At 33.4% G+C, this 21935-nt stretch overlaps 1 protein-coding gene across 1 annotated transcript; it reads left to right on the top strand.

Moving 5' to 3' along the window:
- The first annotated feature begins 15437 nt into the window (after positions 1-15437).
- On the top strand, positions 15438-21874 carry LOC128166570 (zinc transporter ZIP12-like). The gene is made up of 13 exons (XM_052831836.1): positions 15438-15676; positions 15789-16025; positions 16116-16962; positions 17061-17162; positions 17328-17686; positions 17840-17996; positions 18981-19150; positions 19330-19452; positions 19551-19625; positions 19711-19855; positions 20254-20406; positions 20538-20719; positions 21205-21874. Exons 1-13 carry the CDS (start codon positions 15440-15442, stop codon positions 21337-21339), a joined length of 2922 nt encoding a protein of 973 aa, XP_052687796.1. The 5' UTR covers positions 15438-15439; the 3' UTR covers positions 21340-21874.
- Positions 21875-21935: the final 61 nt, after the last annotated feature.

A 21935-nucleotide genomic window follows, 5' to 3' on the forward strand; every position in this document is an offset into this window, starting at 1 on the left:
GGGTTGTCTCTAAATTGCATGGCATTAGAATGGACAAGAAGAAACTATGGAACAATCAAAGTACTGAAGAACTGACGGGAGTTGATTTTATCGTTTATCATTTATTTTAGAATCAACGATTTATTACTTTGCATGGCAAGTGGTTTCCTATATATCTTTGAATTATGCACATTTTTTTTAAAAAATGAATTATCCTCCGACATGAATTTCGTGAAAACCCCATATGAATCATGTTGTGTAATATTCAAAGAATTAATTCCATCAAACTACGTATCGTATCAGTAATCGATATTTCACAGAAATAGTATGGATCGAAGCACTATTAAACTCTAGTCTCGTCTGTCTCCGTTAATCTACGATAAGCAATTAAGAGAGACTCTCTGCTTGTCGGAGATTTACGGATATGTTGAACTCTGGCGTAGGAATACATACAATGTACAACTACAAAAAATATCTAAATTGTTCGTACCATTTAAAATTTGACTATTTACAAGGCATCTATAAATAAGTTTCCTTGAAAAACAATGTTTAAGAATACGTTACATCGAATTCATCGATTATTTTCAAGGACTTAATGTTATCAGCGGTGTTAGTTTGTGCTTAGGTCCAAACACTGTTTCACTTTCGGTTTGCCTGAGTAACTGCATAGAAGAGTTGATGTAAAATCAACTCACAAAAAACAACAGTCATCCATTGCTTTCAAAAGAAGACGACTTCTGCTAAAGGTAATGATGCGCGAAAATAATAAAAAGCTAAAATGCAATGTCATGTGTCAAGTTCTCAGGCAATTACGAGGGTTGTTCGAAAATTATTGAGACAACTCGATTATTTTCTTTTCTAAGTGACGAATTTTAGTGAAAATTGACATAGACACTGTAGAAACACCAACAAATAATAAAACAAAGTAATATTAAAAGAATATCTAATATTTTGTTTACGACGGTAGATAAACAAGTCGGTGGTCGGGGTACCCGGCACAGCCATGAACTCGGAGATTTAACAACTTAATCATCTACTTTATAAGTGTCTATAGAATCACAGTTAATGAAAAAAGAAAGCATATTAAATATGTTTATTTTGCTATTCTTTGCGACTAACTGTTGATTAAGTTTCACTGATGTTCGAGTTGAAATACGGATATGGTACACATATATTTACCAAACCATAAAAATCTGACAACGACTTAACATTGAATTTTGACGTCAATGCGGCGCAACGAAAACCATAAAATTGGTGGAAATTTCAGAAGAAGACCCGTTAAGGCCATACAATTGCGGGAAAAAAACTATACGTTGATAAGAAAGCTTCAGTTCATCATATTTTTTTCACTGATTGTTTAACTAGAATTAGGCCAAAGGAATTAATTAACAAGTACTTTTGACACACTAACTGTTGTCAATAGTTCTAAAAAATGACTGGAGGAGACATTTACATTAATTAGACTTTCTGGTAAAAATAACAATAACTCGATTTTTTTCTCTAAAAAAAAAACAAGAATTGGAGAAAATGTAAATGATGACATCTTGAAATCATAACAAAAGATGAGAAATAAAGAATACTTTTTATTTCCGTTCGTTTGTAAGGTGTTTCGAACACAAGAGCAGTAAGAAGCGTTAAAATGACGTTGCGAAAAGTTTGCGGTTGCGCCGGGTCACTGGACGAAGGCACGTTGGTCAGATTACTAGGAATGATCGATTCATGCCATGAACAAGAAACTTTTCACATTGATAAACTCTATCCCGATTTACGTTTTGGTGAAATTTCAAGAGTTTATTTTTCTTATTAAAAGAATAAGACAAAATGTCTCAATAATTTCCGAACAACCCTCGTACAATAAGAGCGATTTTTTATACATTTTTTTTTTATAAAAAAGGAAGCCCTATAAAGCCTTAGCTTAAAAATCAAAGTACCTGAAACAAGACATGAAAATTAATGGCATAAACCAGCTCTGTGGTTATAAATGTTGTAGCAAACTTGCCAACAATCATGTGAAATTTGATGAATTAAGAGTTTATTATAACATATAATTATTGCATTTCATTCCTTGAATGTTTATTTATTTTGATTGTCAACATCATGTGTCGGTTCATGAACAAAATGCATTAAAAAGTCTGAAAATTGAGGGGGGGTGTACAAGTATTGTGACGTAGTGTAAAAAGTAACTCGAATACCCCACTTGATATTTTGTATTTATGTTACTACATATATGTTTTATAACATTTATTAAAATTAAGAAGTTTGATTGGTTATTAATTTTTGAGGATCAAAATACATGCCTCAAGACTGTGAAATTGTGTTCAAATTATGGTGAGTACATATCGAACAAGGCAGTGGAATTTTAATTTGTATGATTAATTTTGAATGAAAGTGATATTTCTATTTACTATGAATGATATGAATAAAAAAATTGATGGTTATTGCTTGTTTTTGTAATTCATAATTTTTTACCTGCCGTATTTAATCATAACCCAATTAAAATAAGATACTGGAAAAAATGTGGTTGCTGTGGCAAATCAACGATTATTATACTTGAAATTTTCTCAAAATGTAACTGCTAATATAAGGTATAATATATATTTAAGGGAGAAAAATTGATTGGATAGAATTTGTTCAAAGACCCTTGCAATCACCTCCTGGTAACCCCTAGACCCTATACCTTATACCTTTTAGCCCTCACATTCATTATCTTAACACCTACATATTTCTGCTTCCTTTTACAACAAATTATGTTTTAATCTTGTTTCCTTCAGAGCCAACTACCATGGAATATATGCAGGAAAATTTCATGGGAGTCAAAGAGGTGAGAAGTACAATCATGGAGCTTCAAAATGACGTTGACGAAAAACTTGAGAAATTTGAACAAAATATTGAGAAGAGACTCACAGAAATGGAAAATGTTATTATCAAAAAATACTAGACTTTGACCCATGCGTGCACGGGTTGAGATTGCATATCGGACATTTACGAAATACGTACATCGACACACCTTATTATTGACATTTACCATGTTTACATAACAAAGCTATAACCCTACAAAAATGCTATTAATTTCATCCGTGTCTCGGGAAAGGCCCTCACCACAGTTAGAATGCCTCTCTTATACCCGTAATGTAGCAGAAACCGAAACGATTTTGGAGAAAGTAAATGAGGTTGCCTTGAAAATAAGAGTCATATTCATCACAACAAACCTTTCTAAGACTGCAAATAACTTTCAACTAAAAAGTTTAATCCATAGAATGAAAGAATTCAACCATTTTCACCAACGTACACGTATTTTCTTTGTAAAACTGGGTCCGTAGGACATTGTTCATTTCTACGATAAAACATATTATATCTTCACTCTCCTAACAAATATAATGTAACTTTTTTGCATGCAATCCAATATTTTTTGTCATCACGAAGACGAAAGGAAGTAATTAGTTGAAATTTATATTTGTTATTTTATACACTCTCTCATAAGAAATCATTAATATATATGAACAGAATACATAGCAAAAGTCCAATGAAAATTTACCCGTATTTGTATTATCATTTCTGAATTTATTCCTGCAGATGTGATATTGTGGAAACATAAACTAAAGATCCCGTTAGCATTAATGTAATGCGCAAGCGCAAGATTATAAAATCCAAAAAATCCAGGTGATTTCCGGAATTTTTTGAGGAATTTTCGTTGATTATTAATTAGCGAAGCTTAACTGAGAAAAAATAAAAACAAATTGGTAATCTTCAAGTACTAATGATGTTTAAAATATTAAAACAAAAGACAGTATTATTCCGATTTCTCGCTATTAAAGACCAAAAATTCGAGTCTATTATTTTAATATAGAAGTATAGATAGCGAAGATTATATGAACAATCTAAGAAGTCTAACCATGCATGAGACCATAAGAGAAGAAAAAGAGGAATTAAAAGAAGAAGTGACAAGTATTTATCATTAAGAAGATTGACGAAAGAGGAGATCATGAGGATGTAGAAAGTCCGTCGAAAACCCCCGAACAAGAAATTGTACCATGTAGACGCGAGCAGGAGGGAATACCAAAGCAGGTTACCCCAAGAATTCCAAAAGTCTCTTGGAAAGACTTCCCCATGCAAGATCATTTCATAAGAAAGGAACATGAGAAATTGGGGTAGAAGAAAAACATTTCGGTCAAAAAATCGATCTTTGATAGTGGTGTTAAAAGAACTCTGGAATGACGTCGAAGTATGGCGCAAACGAATTTGCTACAAGATAGATGCGCAATACAAAGCAAATTACCTACTGTCCGACACAAGGTCATCTCCGTCGTAGGGACAGTGTAATTCGGTATGATCTTTTGCGTTACGGTAGATTAAAACAATGTGTTTTGTTGAGATGGTCGGCATTTTCTCGAGTTATTCAGTTTAAATAGAGTTTAATATCGCTGACGGAATTATGTAAGTATATAAATGTATATGATTCATTTTGAAAAATAAATTGTGCTCTTTATTTGTTATTGTGGATGTTTCTCATGTTTAATTGTTTATAATTTCTATTTACTAACCATATTTGAATGTTAAGCTTCGAATTATAAGCAAGATACAGAGATTTGCTTACAATTTTATGTTTGTACACAGATCTGGGGCCATTCTTTTTTTTTCCATTTTAAATGCTGGATAGGAAATACCAAGTTAAAAATCTTAAGCTGATTGTAATAAACTCGTGTGAACAAAATATGACTCAAACCAAGCAGAATTGTGAGTCCTGTTTCTTGCTTATTATTCTACGTTTGACGTTGAAGTTTTGGTTGATCATTAGAAATGTCTCGCTAAACGTTAAATACTTATGCCAAAAAATTAAAGGATGATATGCGGTACCTACTCTCTGGGACCCCCTCTTTATATAATAAATATTGTGAAATCTACATCAAATTTGATAGTTTTTCAGATACGAGTAAACAAAAACCACACTGTTAAACAGTTTTCATAGTTTTGACACATTTCTGTTAAGGGGATAAAGGAATTTTCGCTATTCTTAAGAAAATTACAGCGGAAAATTATCCTGGTTTAAAGCCTTTGTTATTTTTTAATAAAGATGAAAATAATGGGTGGGCCATTGCGAAATAGAGTGATGTGCCTGTCAATACAGTAACATAAATTTTTATAGCTTTTTAAAATGTCACGTGACAACATTTTCCATTCCAGTGTGTTAATCAATCAAGTGTGAGTAAAGTTCTAAAAGTCACACGAGTTTACGCCAGTAAACAACAGTCATTTAATTATAATGGAGAAGACAAATTCAATTTTTGAATGTTTTTAATTTGAGGATTTGAACGTATTGAGGTACAATTTTCTTCTTCACATCTTGTGCTGACTTGTTTGTAGTTACTAGCAAAAGTTATTGCTCTTTGCTTCGTATAATTTTTGTGAATTATCTTCCCTTGGCGGAAGTTCATTTTTTGCTTTTCCTTTTCCCTGTGCAAGCTCCATGAACGGAGTGTTTTTTGTGTATTTCTGCACGACTTTAGAACTATTTACCATATGCTCCATGCTTGTCACCTCACCATGTAAGTTATTTTTTATATATTTGTATGCATAAATTATCTGTATTAATTAGTATTATTATTTAAGAAGAAATTCAAAGATAAAGTGTTTACTACTGTGAACTGTTGTAAAGAAAATGGCGTCTAATTTGAATAATGTTTTCTAATCTTTAACTGTTGTAATTGAGAGTTTATAAAGTATACTAGTTTATAATTTAAACAAGTTGGACGATTTATTTATCAGCTTATTTTTATGAAATTTATTATCTACTGTATTTTTTCTTAGAACTATTTTTTATTATTTTTTGCACTTATTTACCAAATGATCATAGACATTCTCTACCCAACATATGCAATAAAACAGTAGAAATTGTGAAGTCTTGGTTTGCTTGGTGTACGTGGCAATAAAGTAAATACATGTGTACAACGACACAGCATGGCGCAGGCCGAAGATCCAGAAAAAACAGAGGCTCCTTACTCTTTTCGGCGACGTCTATTAACCTCAAAAGGAGAAGATCTTTACCTGAAGAACTATGAAAAATATTCCTTCCATTTCTACAAATCATGGAAAAATGTTGATGATATCCTTACAAAATTAGATAGATTGTCTACTGAAAGTGATAGTGAATCTTGCATCAATCTCAGAGAATTGTTGGAAAAAAGTGTAAAAAATTATGAAAATGATTACCTTGACTTTGTGGTATTTCTTGAAAGACAAAGATCTGAAAATAGTCTTCAACAATTAGAAAAATTTGAAAACAATACATCAAGGTCATAACATACTGATCCATGCAGCCTTTGCGAAATTAAGGTTCAAACTGGAACAACATGACTGGAAAGCAAAACAGAGTTCTTGTGATGATGATTTACTGTTATATGATGATGATAATACAAACTTTAAATCAATAACAACTTCTCAGAAGTTATCTTCAAAACACAGCAGTGATCAACTTTCATCAAAATCTGGAAGTGGATTGAGTAGTCGGTCATCATTGTCAGAAAAACGCAAAATAGCCGACATTGCTAAAGCGAAATTAAAATATTCTGAAATAGAAATGCAGATCAAGAAAAAACAGTCGTTACTTGCTGAAGAACGTGCCAAATCACAGAAAAGAACTGAAGATTTAGAAGCTGACCTCAAGTTATTAAATATCAAAAAAGAAGTAGCTGTTGCTGAAGCTGAAGTTCCTGGCGCTGAAGGTGAAGAAATATGTGATCGAAATATTGGTGACATTGAAATTGAAAGTCAAACCGAACGTACAAAGAAATATGTGGAACAGCATTCTAGTGCGTCACTCTATTCTAACAGAAAACCTGCTGTGAATTATGAAAGACCATCAAGTGTGATAAGACAATCTATCTCTCAACAACCAGTTCCTGATGCATCATCAATACAGACTCGTCAACTTACCGTTATCCCAGCAGATTTTACACGATACATGTTGAAAAAAGACTTGCTCGTTTCTCGTCTGATCAAATTCAACAACAAACCTGAATTTTATCCATCATGGAGGGATTCATTTTAATCTGTGATGCTTGAATTAGATGCAAAACCAGAAGAAGAATTTTACTTTCTTATAAAATACACTTCGAATTCGTCTCAACAACAAATCATCAGCATAAAATCAGCAAATTCTCATAACCCTAGAAGAGGACTACAAAGAATCTGGCAGAGACTAGAAGAGAGATTTGGAAGTCCAGAGTTAATTGAAAGGTCTTTGAAAACCAAACTGAACTCTTTTCCTCCTATTACAAATAAAGAGTTGCATCGTTTGTATGACCTATCAGATGTATTAGAAGAAATTTTATCGCTAAAGAGAGATGAACGATATGAACCACTTCTTGCATACTATGATGCTTCGGTAGGAGTAAATCCCATGGTGATGAAATTACCATACAACCTGCAAGAGAAATGGACAAATACAGCTGTGAAATACACAAATGAACACAATGCGGTATATCCTCTATTTCATGTGTTTGTTCGATTTGTTCAAGAGCAAAGTCGTATAAAGAACAATCCCAGTTTTATGTACAATTCATCTTTGACCTCCACCAACAAAATTACCAGTCCTAGAAACACAACATCAAACAAAGCAGAAAGAGTGCTCACTAGAAAAACTTCTGTGAGTGAAACATTATCAAGTGACATTGAAAACTTGTGTCCTATTCATAGATCCAATCATTCCCTGGAACATTGTCGAGCATTTCGTGCAAAACCACTTGATCAGAAAAGAAAGATTCTGAAAGATAACAATATGTGTTTTAAGTGCTTAAGTAAAACCCACAAACAACATGAATGTACATCTGATGTGAAATGTGCTGAGTGTGGAAGTTCATATCACTCAACACCTTTACATGTGAAACGAAATCCAGTGTCCGTGAATAGTGTTGGGTTGATGAACTCTCCCTAGACACGTTTCACCAATAATAGTCCAGCCAAGAAATTGCATCTTGGCTGGACTATTATTGGTGAAACGTGTCTAGGGAAAGTTCATCAACCCTATGTGATCAACACAATAAAAACTTGTTATTTGTCAAATGGTCGTCCGTCTGTAATGCTGCGTTGTGATAATGATATTCATGTCAAAGAGAACTTTGTTGAAATGACTGATGTGGCTAATGTTAAAAGTGAATTCGAGAAAAATATTTTCCAGAAAACTACAGATGATGAGAAGATTGGACTCTCTGTTGATGATCGTGACTTTCTAGAAATCATGGATTCACAGTTTCATAAAGATTCCAAAGGATACTGGGAAGCTCCCTTACCTTTTCGCAAAAATCGAAAGAGACTGGCTAATAAACATAAACAGGCTCTTAATAGAGCTAAGCAATTCTCTTCATGTCTTATGAAAAATGAACCAAACGACAACATGTCATAGAATTCATGGATCAACTTATACAGAAACACCATGCAGAGGTCGCACCACCCATTTCGTCAGATGAAGAGTGTTGGTATCTGCCACTGTTTCGAGTGTACCATCCAAAGAAACCTAACAAAATTCGATTAGTGTTTGATTCATCATCGAAATGTGAAGGACAGTCTTTAAATGATGTTCTCTTATCTGAACCAGACCTCATCAATTCATTACTAGGAGTACTAATGAGATTTTGTACAGAAGAAGTGGCTATCATGGCAGACGTGGAACAGATGTTTTATTGTTTTCGAGTATTTCCGGCTCATCGAAACTTCTTACGTTTTTTATGGCATTAGGACAATGATGTAAACAAACCCCTTATTGAATACCGTATGGTAGTCCATGTTTTTGGGAACAGCCTTTCACCGGCAATTGCAACATACGGAATACGAAGGACTGTCAAGGAAGTGGAACACATTTATGGAACAGATGTGACCCATTACATTGAACGTGATTTCTATGTGGATGATGGTCTAACATCACGGCAGAGTGTCGAGGATGCAGTGGATTTGATGAAGCGTACGCACAAGGCTCTCCGTCTAGGAAAATAACGCTTACACAAGATTGCATCTAACAATTCTGAAGTTATGAAGTCTTTTGACACTGAAGACCTTTCAAGTGAACTGAAAAATTTGGATTTTGCTGTTGACAGTTTACCAACACAACGTAGTTTAGGACTGAATTGGAATTTAGAGTCAGATTCATTATTATTCAAAATATCAAAAGATTCCAAATCTTACACAAGACGGGGTGTTCTATCAACCATTAACAGTATTTTTGACCCCCTGGGTTTTTTATCCCCAGTGATAGTCCAAGATAGTCAATCATGAGAAGTCTGCTTCAAGAAACTCCCAACTGGGATGAACTTTACCGCAAGATCAGGAGTACAAATGGAAGAAATGGAAAGAGTCGTTAGATGTTTTAGAGACTTTATTCATTATGAACGAGAATGTATTTTCATGATTCCTGGATTCGAACCACCGAGAAGAAAAACCATGTGTTTTGTGACGCTTCCGAGGTTGCCATATCAGCAGTGGCCTATGTGGAAAACCAAGGACAATATGGATTTATCTTAGGAAAATCAAAGCTGACTCCATTACACGGACATTCAATTCCTCGTTTGGAGTTATTTGGAGCAGTATTGGCAGTTGAATTTGCTCAATCAGTGTCCGAACAGCTAGAAATATCTATTGAACATTTCAAGTTCTATTGTGATAGCAAGGTGGTTTTAGGATACATTTTAAATCATTTTAGGAGATTCTACCAATATGTTTCTAACAGAGTGATGAAAATTCGTAAAGTAACAAAGTCCGAACAATGGTTTTATATTCCAAGTGAACGAAATCCAGCAGATGAAGCAACAAGACCAATTCACGCCTCTGAGTTGCAGCACAGCAAATGGTTGGAAGGACCAGAACAGTCAGTACTGTATCCACGTTCTCAAGAAAAGATTTTATATGAACTAATAGATCCAGAATCTGACAAAGAAATTAAACAGGAAGTCAGATATTTAAAGACCAGTACATCAGATTTTGTGATTGGTGACAGTCTAGCACGAATTTCCGAATGGCCTAAAGTTGTGAAGTATGTTGCAAGACTTAGACATTTGGCAAATCCATTCAAACATGACGAAAAAGATTCTGACTCTAAATGTTTTGGATGGCATGATTGTAGAATTTGGAAGAACTTGGAGATATTTGAAGAAGCTGAGAAATTTATTATAAAAACAATGCAGAGAGAATCTTTTAAAAAAGAAATTCAATTCCTTTTGAAGGGAATACCAATACCAAAGGACAGCACGTTGAAAAAACATTGGGACCCTTTATAGATAACAGTGGAATACTGCGCATAGGAGACGACTCAATCAAATACAGCTGAGTAGGTATGAGAAAAACCCAGTTATAATTCCTGGATCACACTCACTTGCAGCAATATTTGTACGTCATCATCATGAATCCAATAAACATCAAGGTCGTCATCTAACGGAAGGTGCCCTTCGTGCTGCCGGATATTGGATCACAAGTGGAGTTATCTTCCCTTGGCGGAAGTTCATTTTTTGCTTTTCCTTTTCCCCGTGCAAGCTCCATGAACGGAGTGTTTTTTGTGTATTTCTGCACGACTTTAGAACTATTTACCATATGCTCCATGCTTGTCACCTCACCATGTAAGTAAATTTTTATATATTTGTATGCATAAATTATCTGTATTAATTAGTATTATTATTTAAGAAGAAATTCAAAGATAAAGTGTTTACTACTGTGAACTGTTGTAAAGAAAAAGGCGTCTAATTTGAATTATGTTTTCTAATCTTTTATGGTTGTAATTGAGAGTTTATAAAGTATACTAGTTTATAATTTAAACAAGTTGGACGATTTATTTATCAGCTTATTTTTATGAAATTTATTATCTTCTGTATTTTTTCTTAGAACTGTTTTTTTATTATTTTTTGCAGTTATTTACCAAATGATCATAGACATTCTCTACCCAACATATGAAATAAAACAGTAGAAATTGTGAAGTCTTGGTCCTATGTTAAAAATTTACAAACTTTGAGATGACCTCTTAAACAGTGGCATTGGTGTACGTGGCACTAAACATCTATAGGATTATTTTTAATAAAATACAATAACTATTATATTATTATAAGATTATTTTTTAAAAATACAATAACTAGTAAGTAGTTGAGGAAGAAAACGGACTCATTTGCTCTCATATATTTTGATCGCTTTATAAAGTGTCTGGGGGGGGGGGCGGCAGAACGAAAATGAAATGTTTAGTTTATCTTGCGTAGGATTTTCTACTCTGGGTAAAAATAGTATTCCATAAAGGTACAATATAAAAGAATACTTGTATGCAAACATAAGTGTAAAATTCGAATACAATATTTATTTTTTGTCAATCTATCGAGGGGTCATATGGCACAATATCTTTTAAACGCCCATTGTTGCTTAGGTGAGCGATATGGCCCCATGGGCATCTTGTTTTCTATACCATCTAAAGATTTGTCGCTTACGTCATATGATGTGTCATCTGCATACATTGTAACGAAAGAGTGTTTTAGATATTTTGAATAGACATTTATATATAGAATAAAAAATAGTGGTCCTAAAATTGACCCCGAGGGACTCCTAAAAATATATCTTTTTCACGAGACAACACACCTCTCAAACTAACTTATTGCTTTTAATCTACAAGATGATATTGAAACCATTTAAATGTATTTAGAAAAATTCCAAACGACTTAAGCAGCGTTGAACAAAACCCCAATAAGTTTTCCATCATCCATATTTTTGAACCATTTATCTGTTAGACAATTTAGCGCAGGTTCAAATAAATGACGTGGCCGAAAACCAGATTGTCTTTTGTTTTATTAATTTTTCATGGATATATATTCATAAAAGAACGAAAACCATGACGTTCAATAATTTTGCTCATAACTGGCAAAATAGATACAGGTCTGTAATTGTTTATTGTTATATGTTATATGTGCATCACCCCTTTGTGCAATCCGACTACTCTAGCTCTTCCATGCATCAACAAATTTACATGAGGATATAGGCTCATTGATAATAAAATGTAAAATATCACCTACATGATTAAATGACAACTTTAAGTTTTACAGACAATCCATTAATGCCTTTGGCTTTTGATGTTGCCATTTTGATAATTTGATTTGCAAGACTCTCAATTATTATTTTTTTGGAATTTTTAATGAACCTGGTGGTTTAAGGTTGTGGAAAAAGAAGAATCACCAAATGTTTACCAATTTCATGCTTCATGCTACAGAAGAAATCATTAAAACATTTAGCCGTAGATTCAAAAGATGTAATAGTACCGCTTTTAGTTTGTAATTGTAAGCATGATGACAAATGCTGTTTCGATGGTAAAAACGGTTTTATAAGCGGCCACATGTCTTCTGAACGATTAGTACACTGATCGATTGCTTCTTCCACAAAGTCCCCTTTTTCTTCTCTGATCTTGAGGGTGACAAGATTTTTGCTTGCCTTGTAAAGTTCCCGGTGGTCTGCTGATTTGAATCGTAGTGCTCGTTTGTGTAGATATTCGCAATTTCATTCAAATTTCATCAGTTATTCACTGCTTTGAAGTAACATTAATTTTAGTTGTCGTTCTGAAAAAGGTAGGTGTTTGTCTGTTTCTTTGAAAAAATTTGTTTTTAAATCGTCCTACATTTGATTTATATCACTCAATTTCTTAATTCTATTCCACTCTACTGCAAGGAGATCTTTTTGGAATTGGTTCTCATCTAAATTCCGGAAACTACGAGATTTTATGCTAACATAACAATTGGTAGCACATTTTATTTTCTCTCGTACGGTATAAGCTAAATAGTGGTCACTTATACATATATGTATTACGCTGGGTTTGCACATATTTCCATGCTCGGACACATAGATATGGTCAATGAGAGTGCTGGATTCTTATGATACTATAGTGGCCTCTTTTACCGTTAAAGAGCTGTGTTTCTAAGCTTTGGGTTTCCATGTTTTTATCTCAGTGTATAGTGTGTTAAGATCAAGCGATAATGTAGATCTACTTGAATTGTTTATCTTAATGCAGACTTCTCCCTATACCTGATAACGTGCCTTGTAAAGATAAGAACATGTCCGTTGTCTTTTATCAACTCAGTAAGTTGTTGTTGTTTTCTTGATAATATCGTCAATAACTTATATTCGAACATCGAATATATTTATAACGTTTTTGTTTTGTAAAATAATGAAAATCGTTACGTTCACCTAATCAGTACTTAACAATGGCCATTGCATTGCAAATTTGGCGATAATGGCAACCAATATTCGAAAATGTGCTTTACAAAGATTTAAGAAATTATGTGTATACTTAAGTGTACAATACATGTGTATATATTTAATATAAAATCAGGTAAATATCTCAATTATGTGTTGTTCATAGTTTTAATGATATCAAACAGAAACGTTACAATATAAAACGTTGTACTTTTACAAGGTGTACTTGTTATCGCTATTTTTATTGCATAAATAGTCGATAGATTGAGTGACGATGTTACTGTCACCCAAACAGTCTTGATTTTAAAATTTTAAAGTGTGAAGGTGTTGATAACTTTTTGTACTAAATGCAAACAGTAAAATCATAAGAAAATAAATCAAATTTTAATAAAAAAAAAAAATAAAAGATACCTTAATGATTTATTTTCAGTTGTGTTTGTCGTTATTAACACTTTAAATTGATTTTTAATTGTAGTTTATACATTTCATCAGTAATATATTGAAAATATTTAATCGTACAATGGCTGAAAATTATAAAAATATAAACAAGAGACCCATTGGGCCACATCGCTAACTTGAGTAACAATGACTTTGCATTGGCTTTCAAAGTATATTGTACCATATGGCCCCTCGGTAGAATGACAAAAAATAAATACCGTAAAGTATTCGAATTTTACACCTCCTTTTGCATACACTTAATCTTTAACATTGTACCTTTATGGAATACCATTTTTACCGACAATTAGAAGATCCTATACAAGATATAAAACTAAACATTTGGTAGAGGTACACTGTTAACATCTGATTCCCTTATTTTCGTTCTCCTCCTTCCACAATTTTATAATGCGATCAAAATACATGAGAGCATAAAGGTATATTTTTTCCTCAACGACTCACTAGTTATTGATTTTTTTATAAATACATTATAATAGTTATTGTATTTTTATTTTTTTAATCCTATATATGAAAGAAGAAAATTATACCCCAATGCGCTGAATTCCTCAAATAGAAAGTATTCAAAACTTAAATTGGTCTTCCTTATTATAAACAAATGGTGTTTACCTGGCGTGAACTCGTGTGAAGTTTTATAACCTTACTCACTTGATCGATGAATACACTCCAAGAAAAAATGTTGTCACGTGATATGTTAAATAGCTATTTTTATTAATGTATTGACAGGCATATCACTTTATTTTACTAAGGCAAACCCCTTATTTTCATCTTAATTCAAAAAACAAAAACGGCTATAAACTAGGATGATTTTCCGCTCTAATATATTATTAGAAATAGCGATAATGCCTTTATCCCTGTAACAGAAATGTGTTAGAACTATGAAAACTTTTAACCTGTCGTTTTTAATTACTCTTGTCTGAAAAACTATCAGAATTGGTGTAGATTTCATATAATTCATCATATAAGGAGGGGGCCCCAGAAAGACAATACAGCATAATATCCTTTTAATTTTTTCTACTTAAGTATTTAACGTAAGCGAGAAATTTCTAATGCTCAACGAAATTTTCAGCATCAATCATAGAATTCTGCTTGGTTTGAGTCGTTTTTGTTCACATTAGTTTATTACATTCAATTAAAGATTTTTACAATTTGTATGTTCAGCAGTTAAAATGCAAAAAAAAAAATAAAAATCAAAAAAGAATGGCCTCAGCTCTGTGTACAGACATAGAATTGTGAGAAAAGTTCTTTATCTTGCTTATAATTCGAGGCTTGACTCTCAAATATAGCTAGTAAATAGAAAATTGTAAACAATTAAAACAGAAGAAACATGCACTAAAACAAATAAAGGGCAGTGTTTATTATATATATATATATATATATATATATATATATATATATATATATATATATATATATTATTATTATTATTATTATATATATATATATATATATATATATATATATATATATATATATATATATATATATTCGTCATCGATAATAAACTCTGTTTAAAATGAATAGACTCGAGGAAATGCTGGGCATCTCAACAAAACACATTGCATTATTCAACCATTACGCCAAAGATCATACCGAATTACCGAAAGAATGAATTGTATATTAGTATAGATTCTACATTATTTTATACTGTATCTGCATGTATAATATTGTTATTTGAACAGACTTTACTAGATAGTCGTAATCTTTCTTCTGCAATATTCCTTTATTCTTTAACAGATCTTTCAATAATGTTGCTTTATTTGTATCTTCTCGATTTTGTTTGTTTTGTTTGTGTGTTGAAGGATTCACAATGATCAGGTCCTTCCTCCTTATCGGGTTTCTTTCAAACACATGCGTGAGCAGAGAAGTAAATCCTGGAAACTGTGAAAATACGATTCTAGAAAATTTAGCGGGCTTCATCAATACTTCGTCATCTCATTTAACAAAAGAGGTCCTAACGACATTCTTCCTTCGTACCAATGGTGAGAGCAGATTCAATATTACAAAGGAAAGAAAATGCAAGGACTATGGTCAAAATTATCAACAGGTTTGAAATTTCTTTGCTTTGATAAAAACTATTTAACATGTGATCCCGAATCAGATCGTTGGAAAGGTATTTTCATTTGGTGTTGCATTATACACTTGCATGTCTTTTTTAGTTCTTAGAGAAAACTAGTTTGCACCTTTCTAGACACACGGTTTGTGGAAACTCATACTTCAAGATCAGTGTGGCGACTCTTATGATCTTTCTGCACTTAGATCGATATATTTGTTCAGAACATAGTGAACCGTACCAGGCTTATGAAGAACAAATAAATCGAATAATAAACATTTTGCAAATGACCAGTCGTCATATCCACCATGACAGAAATAGGACTACTTCACCAACAATTCAGGTAATTCTTGGTTCATAATTTTAAGCATGTATATAAACAAGTGCATTGCTTTATGAGTGTGATTGACCTTTTGTGTCTGGTTACTTTAAGAAGTGCCTCAATGAAAACAAGCTCCAAAAAATAGTGGACATCATTCTTAGCAATGAACAACGTTTCCAACACCAACACTTAAAACGAAATTCAAGAAATATCCAGCAAAGTAATTTTTATACTCTTTCCGAACACTCATCAACACAAACAACCAGTCAAGAGAATAAGCAGCTCAACACGCTTTTCACCAAGCCAACGTTTACAACTTCAGCCACTATTGGCTCTGAGTCAAATATCACCATGGATCCATCGACGTTTACTTCTATGAAATCTTATTTCAAGGGCATGGAAACACATTGCTTCTTGGGAGTAACTACCAGACATCCTGTTTGTATTGGCCTGAATTCTACATTTCAGTTTACGTCATTCTATTGTATGAAAGGCCGCGAGTCAAATATATTCAAATGTGCGAAATACAAAAGAATCACACAAAGTCAGCAAACAAAAAACTATACTTTTACTCTAGTATTGATATCGTCATTCAGTAACGAAACTGTCCAGGAATTGTATAGGTTTGCTGAACAAGTTGACTTTGAACCTCCATTTGAACGTCTATCATGGATCATTAAATACTTATCTTATAAACCTTTAAAATTATATTTAAATTTGGATCGGCCTACTTCTCATTTTGATGAACAGGATCTTGTAGAGAACATATCAGCTCAAGCACAAACATTGAATTCACTTCATATGACTACTACAAAGAAACCAAATCACAAAACCACACAAAAAGAAATGGGGACACCTAGGACACATGGAAGTGCAAGGAAATATCAGCATGATGTTCATCATCACGTGACTGAACAAGAGGTCCGTGCTGCTCTGATAGTATATGCAGTGATCAAAGGCAAGTATTGTTTTTACTTAACAGCATGCATCTTTCTTAATGCTATCATTTCGTCTTCGTTATATAGGTTCAATATTTTTCCTTTTTTTTTTACTTAGGATACATGCTGCAGCCAAGTGATTTACCTTGCCCTAAAGATATCCTTCAAAGTTTATTCTCATACTGGGGCTCATCAAAATCTCAATATCTTTCAATGAAAGGTTCAATTTTTTTTTTGTACACTGCATCATTTCTTTTTATATTCGATAGAAAAGAAGCAATAAAAATGTTATTTTTAGAACCGTCTGCAATTCTACATTGTAAAATCACCTTCGACAATAATCAATGTGAACCTGTTTAAAAAATATATATATTTATTTTCACAGCTATCGAGAAAAAATTCCAAACACTGTCCGACAAAACTTCACTAGTTAGCCACGAAACACATGCTCACAAAAGGAGATCTTCCTTAGCTGAACCACGTGCCTTACCTCTGAGACACAATTCAAAATTCGAACACCCTATAAGTCTTCCATTGAATAATGATCAACAGTTGTCCAAAAGGCATGAGAATGGTCACAGTCATGAACATTCCCCTGATTATAACCATGAACACTTTTCAAACCCTGAACATAATCATGGACATCAAGCTCATGGACATCCCAGTCAGTGCTTTCACTTATTGTCACCCTTACTCAACGAACATCGTGAACACTACAGAGAGGAAATAGCTAAAGTCAAATGGGTATAGTTTACTTATCGGTGTAGTCTCATTTGGATTTTGTTGTTCTCTCAATAACTAGTAAACAATCCTTACTTTGTTTAAAATTCATTGCCTAAACCCACATATCCTCCAAAAAATAATTGATTCCTTATGAGAATATTTGGTTTATTGTAGAATTTGAGTGACATTCCAAGCCTCTATTTTAAATCAAGGACGTCTCTCAGTATACAGGATTTACAGGAAATAGCGCCCGCCCTGCTTCTGTTGCTGCTTACTGGTGAAGACAGGGTGGAGTCGCCGAAAGATTTGCCTAGAGTAACATATATACAAAGTAAGTGATGGTGTCTATTTTTCATAATATCAAATTGATGCATTCTTCTCCTTAAGCAAAGAATTATTTACCAAACATTATATTTGAAACGCTGAATTTTCCAGTAAAATGCCAATGCGTACAAAAAAATCTAATATGGGAAAAACTATACCAGAAACATCAAGAAGAATAGCTGGCTAACGCTATAAATGTACCTAGTTTTGTGTATCAAACGCTTTAATTTTCAAATACCGGTTGGACATTGCCATTTTAATACCGATATCTTTAATCCAAATACTTTAAAAAGGCGTAGTCACAATAATCAAAATTTACTTTCTCGTTGCTAATGTTTACAATGCTTTAGTAGGGCATTTCTATTAGTTAACCGAAAGTGTCAGTGTCAGTCGTCGAGTTATATGGGAGATACATAGCTCAGAATTGTTTGTAATGCAAACAAAGCTCCGATCATGCTTTTGTTTACATTTGAAAATTCTAGGTGCAGATCTTAAATGAATGTGAAAAACGCCAATTTTGTATGTTCAAAACAAAAAAAACAGATAGAAATATCAGCTTGACAATGTTTTTTCTGGTATATTGAATCAATGTAAAAATTAACATGGCATCAGCCTTGTTTACAAAACAAAGAATCGTAAGCACTGTATCTTGCTTATAACTCTTCTACCGACACTCAAATTTTGTAATATTATTAGAAATACATTTTAAAGCATTGTAGACAATATGGACAGAAAAATAAAATTTGGCCAAAATCGTGACCATGCCCCTTTAATAAAGAGTTGGAGTTTAGTAAGGAGATAGCCAAAATAGGGGAAATGTGTTCGTCATTTGAGCTGCCAAACAAAACCCCTTATTTAGGGATCCCTTACTAGGGATTGTTTATTACAATCTAATACCCGCATTTGAGTTAACCAACTTCAACTCACTTACCTATACGTTACAGCATTTACATGTCACCAATATCGAATTTATTGATATTTTGCATTTTAGGCTACGGATTGGGTACACTTTGTGTAGTTTTCCTAAGCTTGGCTTCAGTTCTTGGAGCCATTTTCATTAAAATCACTGGGACAAAGAAGAAGGCCTTCCTTTTGTCCTTTTTGTTGGCTCTTTCAGTTGGGTGTCTGCTTGGAGACGCAATACTGCACCTTGTACCGTCTGTAAGTTGGATTCCAATCAAAATTTCTCTGTTTGAACAATAATAGTCATAATTGTGGATCCTCAGAAAAAAAATATTGCATGTTTAGTATGTTGTTTTTCAATTATTATCACTTCAATTATAATTCATTTTACTGAGCAGATCATTTTGATTAAAATTATGTCTCCGTGATTTTGACAGACTCTGGGATTCCACGAGCATGACAATCAGGGTAAGCTGGTAATTCTCTTGGTGACAATGTACGGCTTCTTCCTGATTCAGCTCCTAGTCAGCCTGTTTCACAAAAACCATGACCATTCCACGGTATAACATTTTGTTTTTTAAATACGGTATCATTGTTTCTTAAGTTCCGTTTCCTCTGTTTTAAATGCTATTACGTGATATTTTATTTTATATTTTAGATTTTTATGAAAGACAGTAAAAAGACGCACAATTTGAATATGACTAAAAATGAATCTTTCGAAATTGAGAATAAGGTAATGAACATTTCAAAATATACCGACATATCACCTATCATGTATCGTTAGTTTCTAGTTTCATTCTTCTTGTTTATAACTTTAGGCTAGAAAAGATGAGACAGCACTAAACAATATTTCAACAGAAGATAAACAAATGGAGAGGCAGGAATCAAATGAAAGTCAGAAAGATCTTACCATCGAGGAGTGTCCTTCGGAATCCAACGTCTCCACAGCAGATAGAGGTAAATGTGAGCATAGATATTTATTTACATAAATGTACCATTATAAACATTTCTGAAAACATATCACCAGAACGCAAAATCTGTTCTAAGAACAGAGGTTATTTTTAAATACAATCAAACTCCAACAGATCTACGGCGGATAAAGCCTTGATTTTTAATATGTTAGGTTTTTAAGTCGATGGCACTGCTTTAAAATCTCAGTTAATGTCTCTGTAAATGATCAGGTAATATGTTAAAATGTGAGATAAGAGTATTCAATATTTGTCTAACTTGTTGTCAAAATTGCAATCAGGAAAAAACAACTTGGTACAAACTTCAGTTGATGCAATGTCTGTGGTTATTCTAATAATACACTGTGTTAGGATTAGGGCAATAAAATGTCTGAACGTTCCCATTCTCCACAGATCTTGTCCCCGCTGTGTGGATGGTCATCATAGGCGACTGTGTTCACAACTTTGCTGATGGTTTGGCAATTGGTGCCACCTTCACACAGAGTCTAACAGAGGGGCTATCCACTGCTATTGCCGTCTTATGCCACGAAATACCACACGAACTTGGTGAATTTTATCTTCATTGACTTACGACGCAACTGTCAAAGATTATGAAATACCAAACCCATAAATATAGCTTATCATATTTGCAACAAAATTTAAAAACGTGCATTGCAGACTTGTTTTGCTATGTTAAGGTGACTTTGCCATTCTTCTGGCTGCGGGATTCTCAGTGAAGAAGGCAATAGTGGTCAACCTCCTCTCCAGTATCACGGCTTTCATTGGTCTCTACATCGGCATCTCCGTGGGTGAGGAGTTTAGGATCTGGATCATAGCAGCGGGCGCCGGCATGTTTCTTTATATCTCTATGGTAACCATGGTGTGTGTATTTTATTATTATCATAACAATATTGGTTTGTCACGTACTTGCAGCCATTTTATAAATATCGCCCATTTTTATTTTGGTAGATAATGCTTAGCATTCAATTAAAGGTATTGTAAATTCTTTATTAAACGCAAGGAATGTCGCGGATATTGAAATATTGCTTTCATTTTTCGGATAGATGTAAACTAGAAATGAAACTATGATAAAACTTCTGCGTTCACGGTTTGATATTCTCGCGATTAAATCCCGGAATTAAGCACTCGCGTAAAAAAGGGGAATCTTTAGTAGTGGATGGGTTTCACATGTTCATTAATAATTAGCGTCAAATTTTGAAAGTGTAACAGTTCTGCGCAACTGAAGTTTTGCTCATCATAACCAGTCGCCATATATATTTTAGCATGCACAGTAAAATTTGAGTTGAATTCATTTTGCCAAACATTGGACCTCTGACAATCGACGCTTTATTTGGCCTATTTCAGATTCCTGAACTGGTTCGAATATTCAGAAACAACACTTGTAAAGAGATGTTTTTCTCCCTCAACCTGGGCTATATCCTTGGAGTTGTGGCGATGTTGCTGCTGGCCATTTACGAAGATCACTTGAAAATTGTCTAATGCCGGTGTTTGTGTTCCTGGTTTTGTTTGTTTTTGTTTTGTATTTTTGTCTGTTTACTCCTTATTTATCGTTTGTAAATTCGTTCAATTATCAATACGTTTTTGTTCATATTTCGGGAATGTTGTGAGGCAAAGAACTTATGCTGGCGGAATATAAATAGGTAAAGGTTTGTAACATGAAAACCATAACTGCATGTATTACAATTACCACACACCCATCTTTAACATCCTATAAAGCAGGAACAAATTGGTGTTACAGTTATAGCATAAGCGTGTGACAAACTAAAGAAAAAACACATTTGCTTTCCTACAAATCTAGCCTCAAATTTAATTAAAAATATAAGGAGAAACCTGGCATTCTCTCTGATAACCATCAGCTCGAGCACGATGGTGGTATGATGACTCTGGACTCAACAATTCAATAATCTGATGTCAAGGTATTTACTCATCACCAATATAACTACTCAACAACCTTGTTCTGAAGCTGGTGAATTCTTCAAAACAACATGCTTAATCTGATTAATATCTAAAAATTTAGGCACATACTGGATACATTCTGTGTAAACCAATGGCCTGGAGAACAAAAATTCTCCCAT

Source organism: Crassostrea angulata, chromosome 10 (assembly GCF_025612915.1).
Source record: "Crassostrea angulata isolate pt1a10 chromosome 10, ASM2561291v2, whole genome shotgun sequence".
NCBI classification, from domain to species: domain Eukaryota; kingdom Metazoa; phylum Mollusca; class Bivalvia; order Ostreida; family Ostreidae; genus Magallana; species Magallana angulata.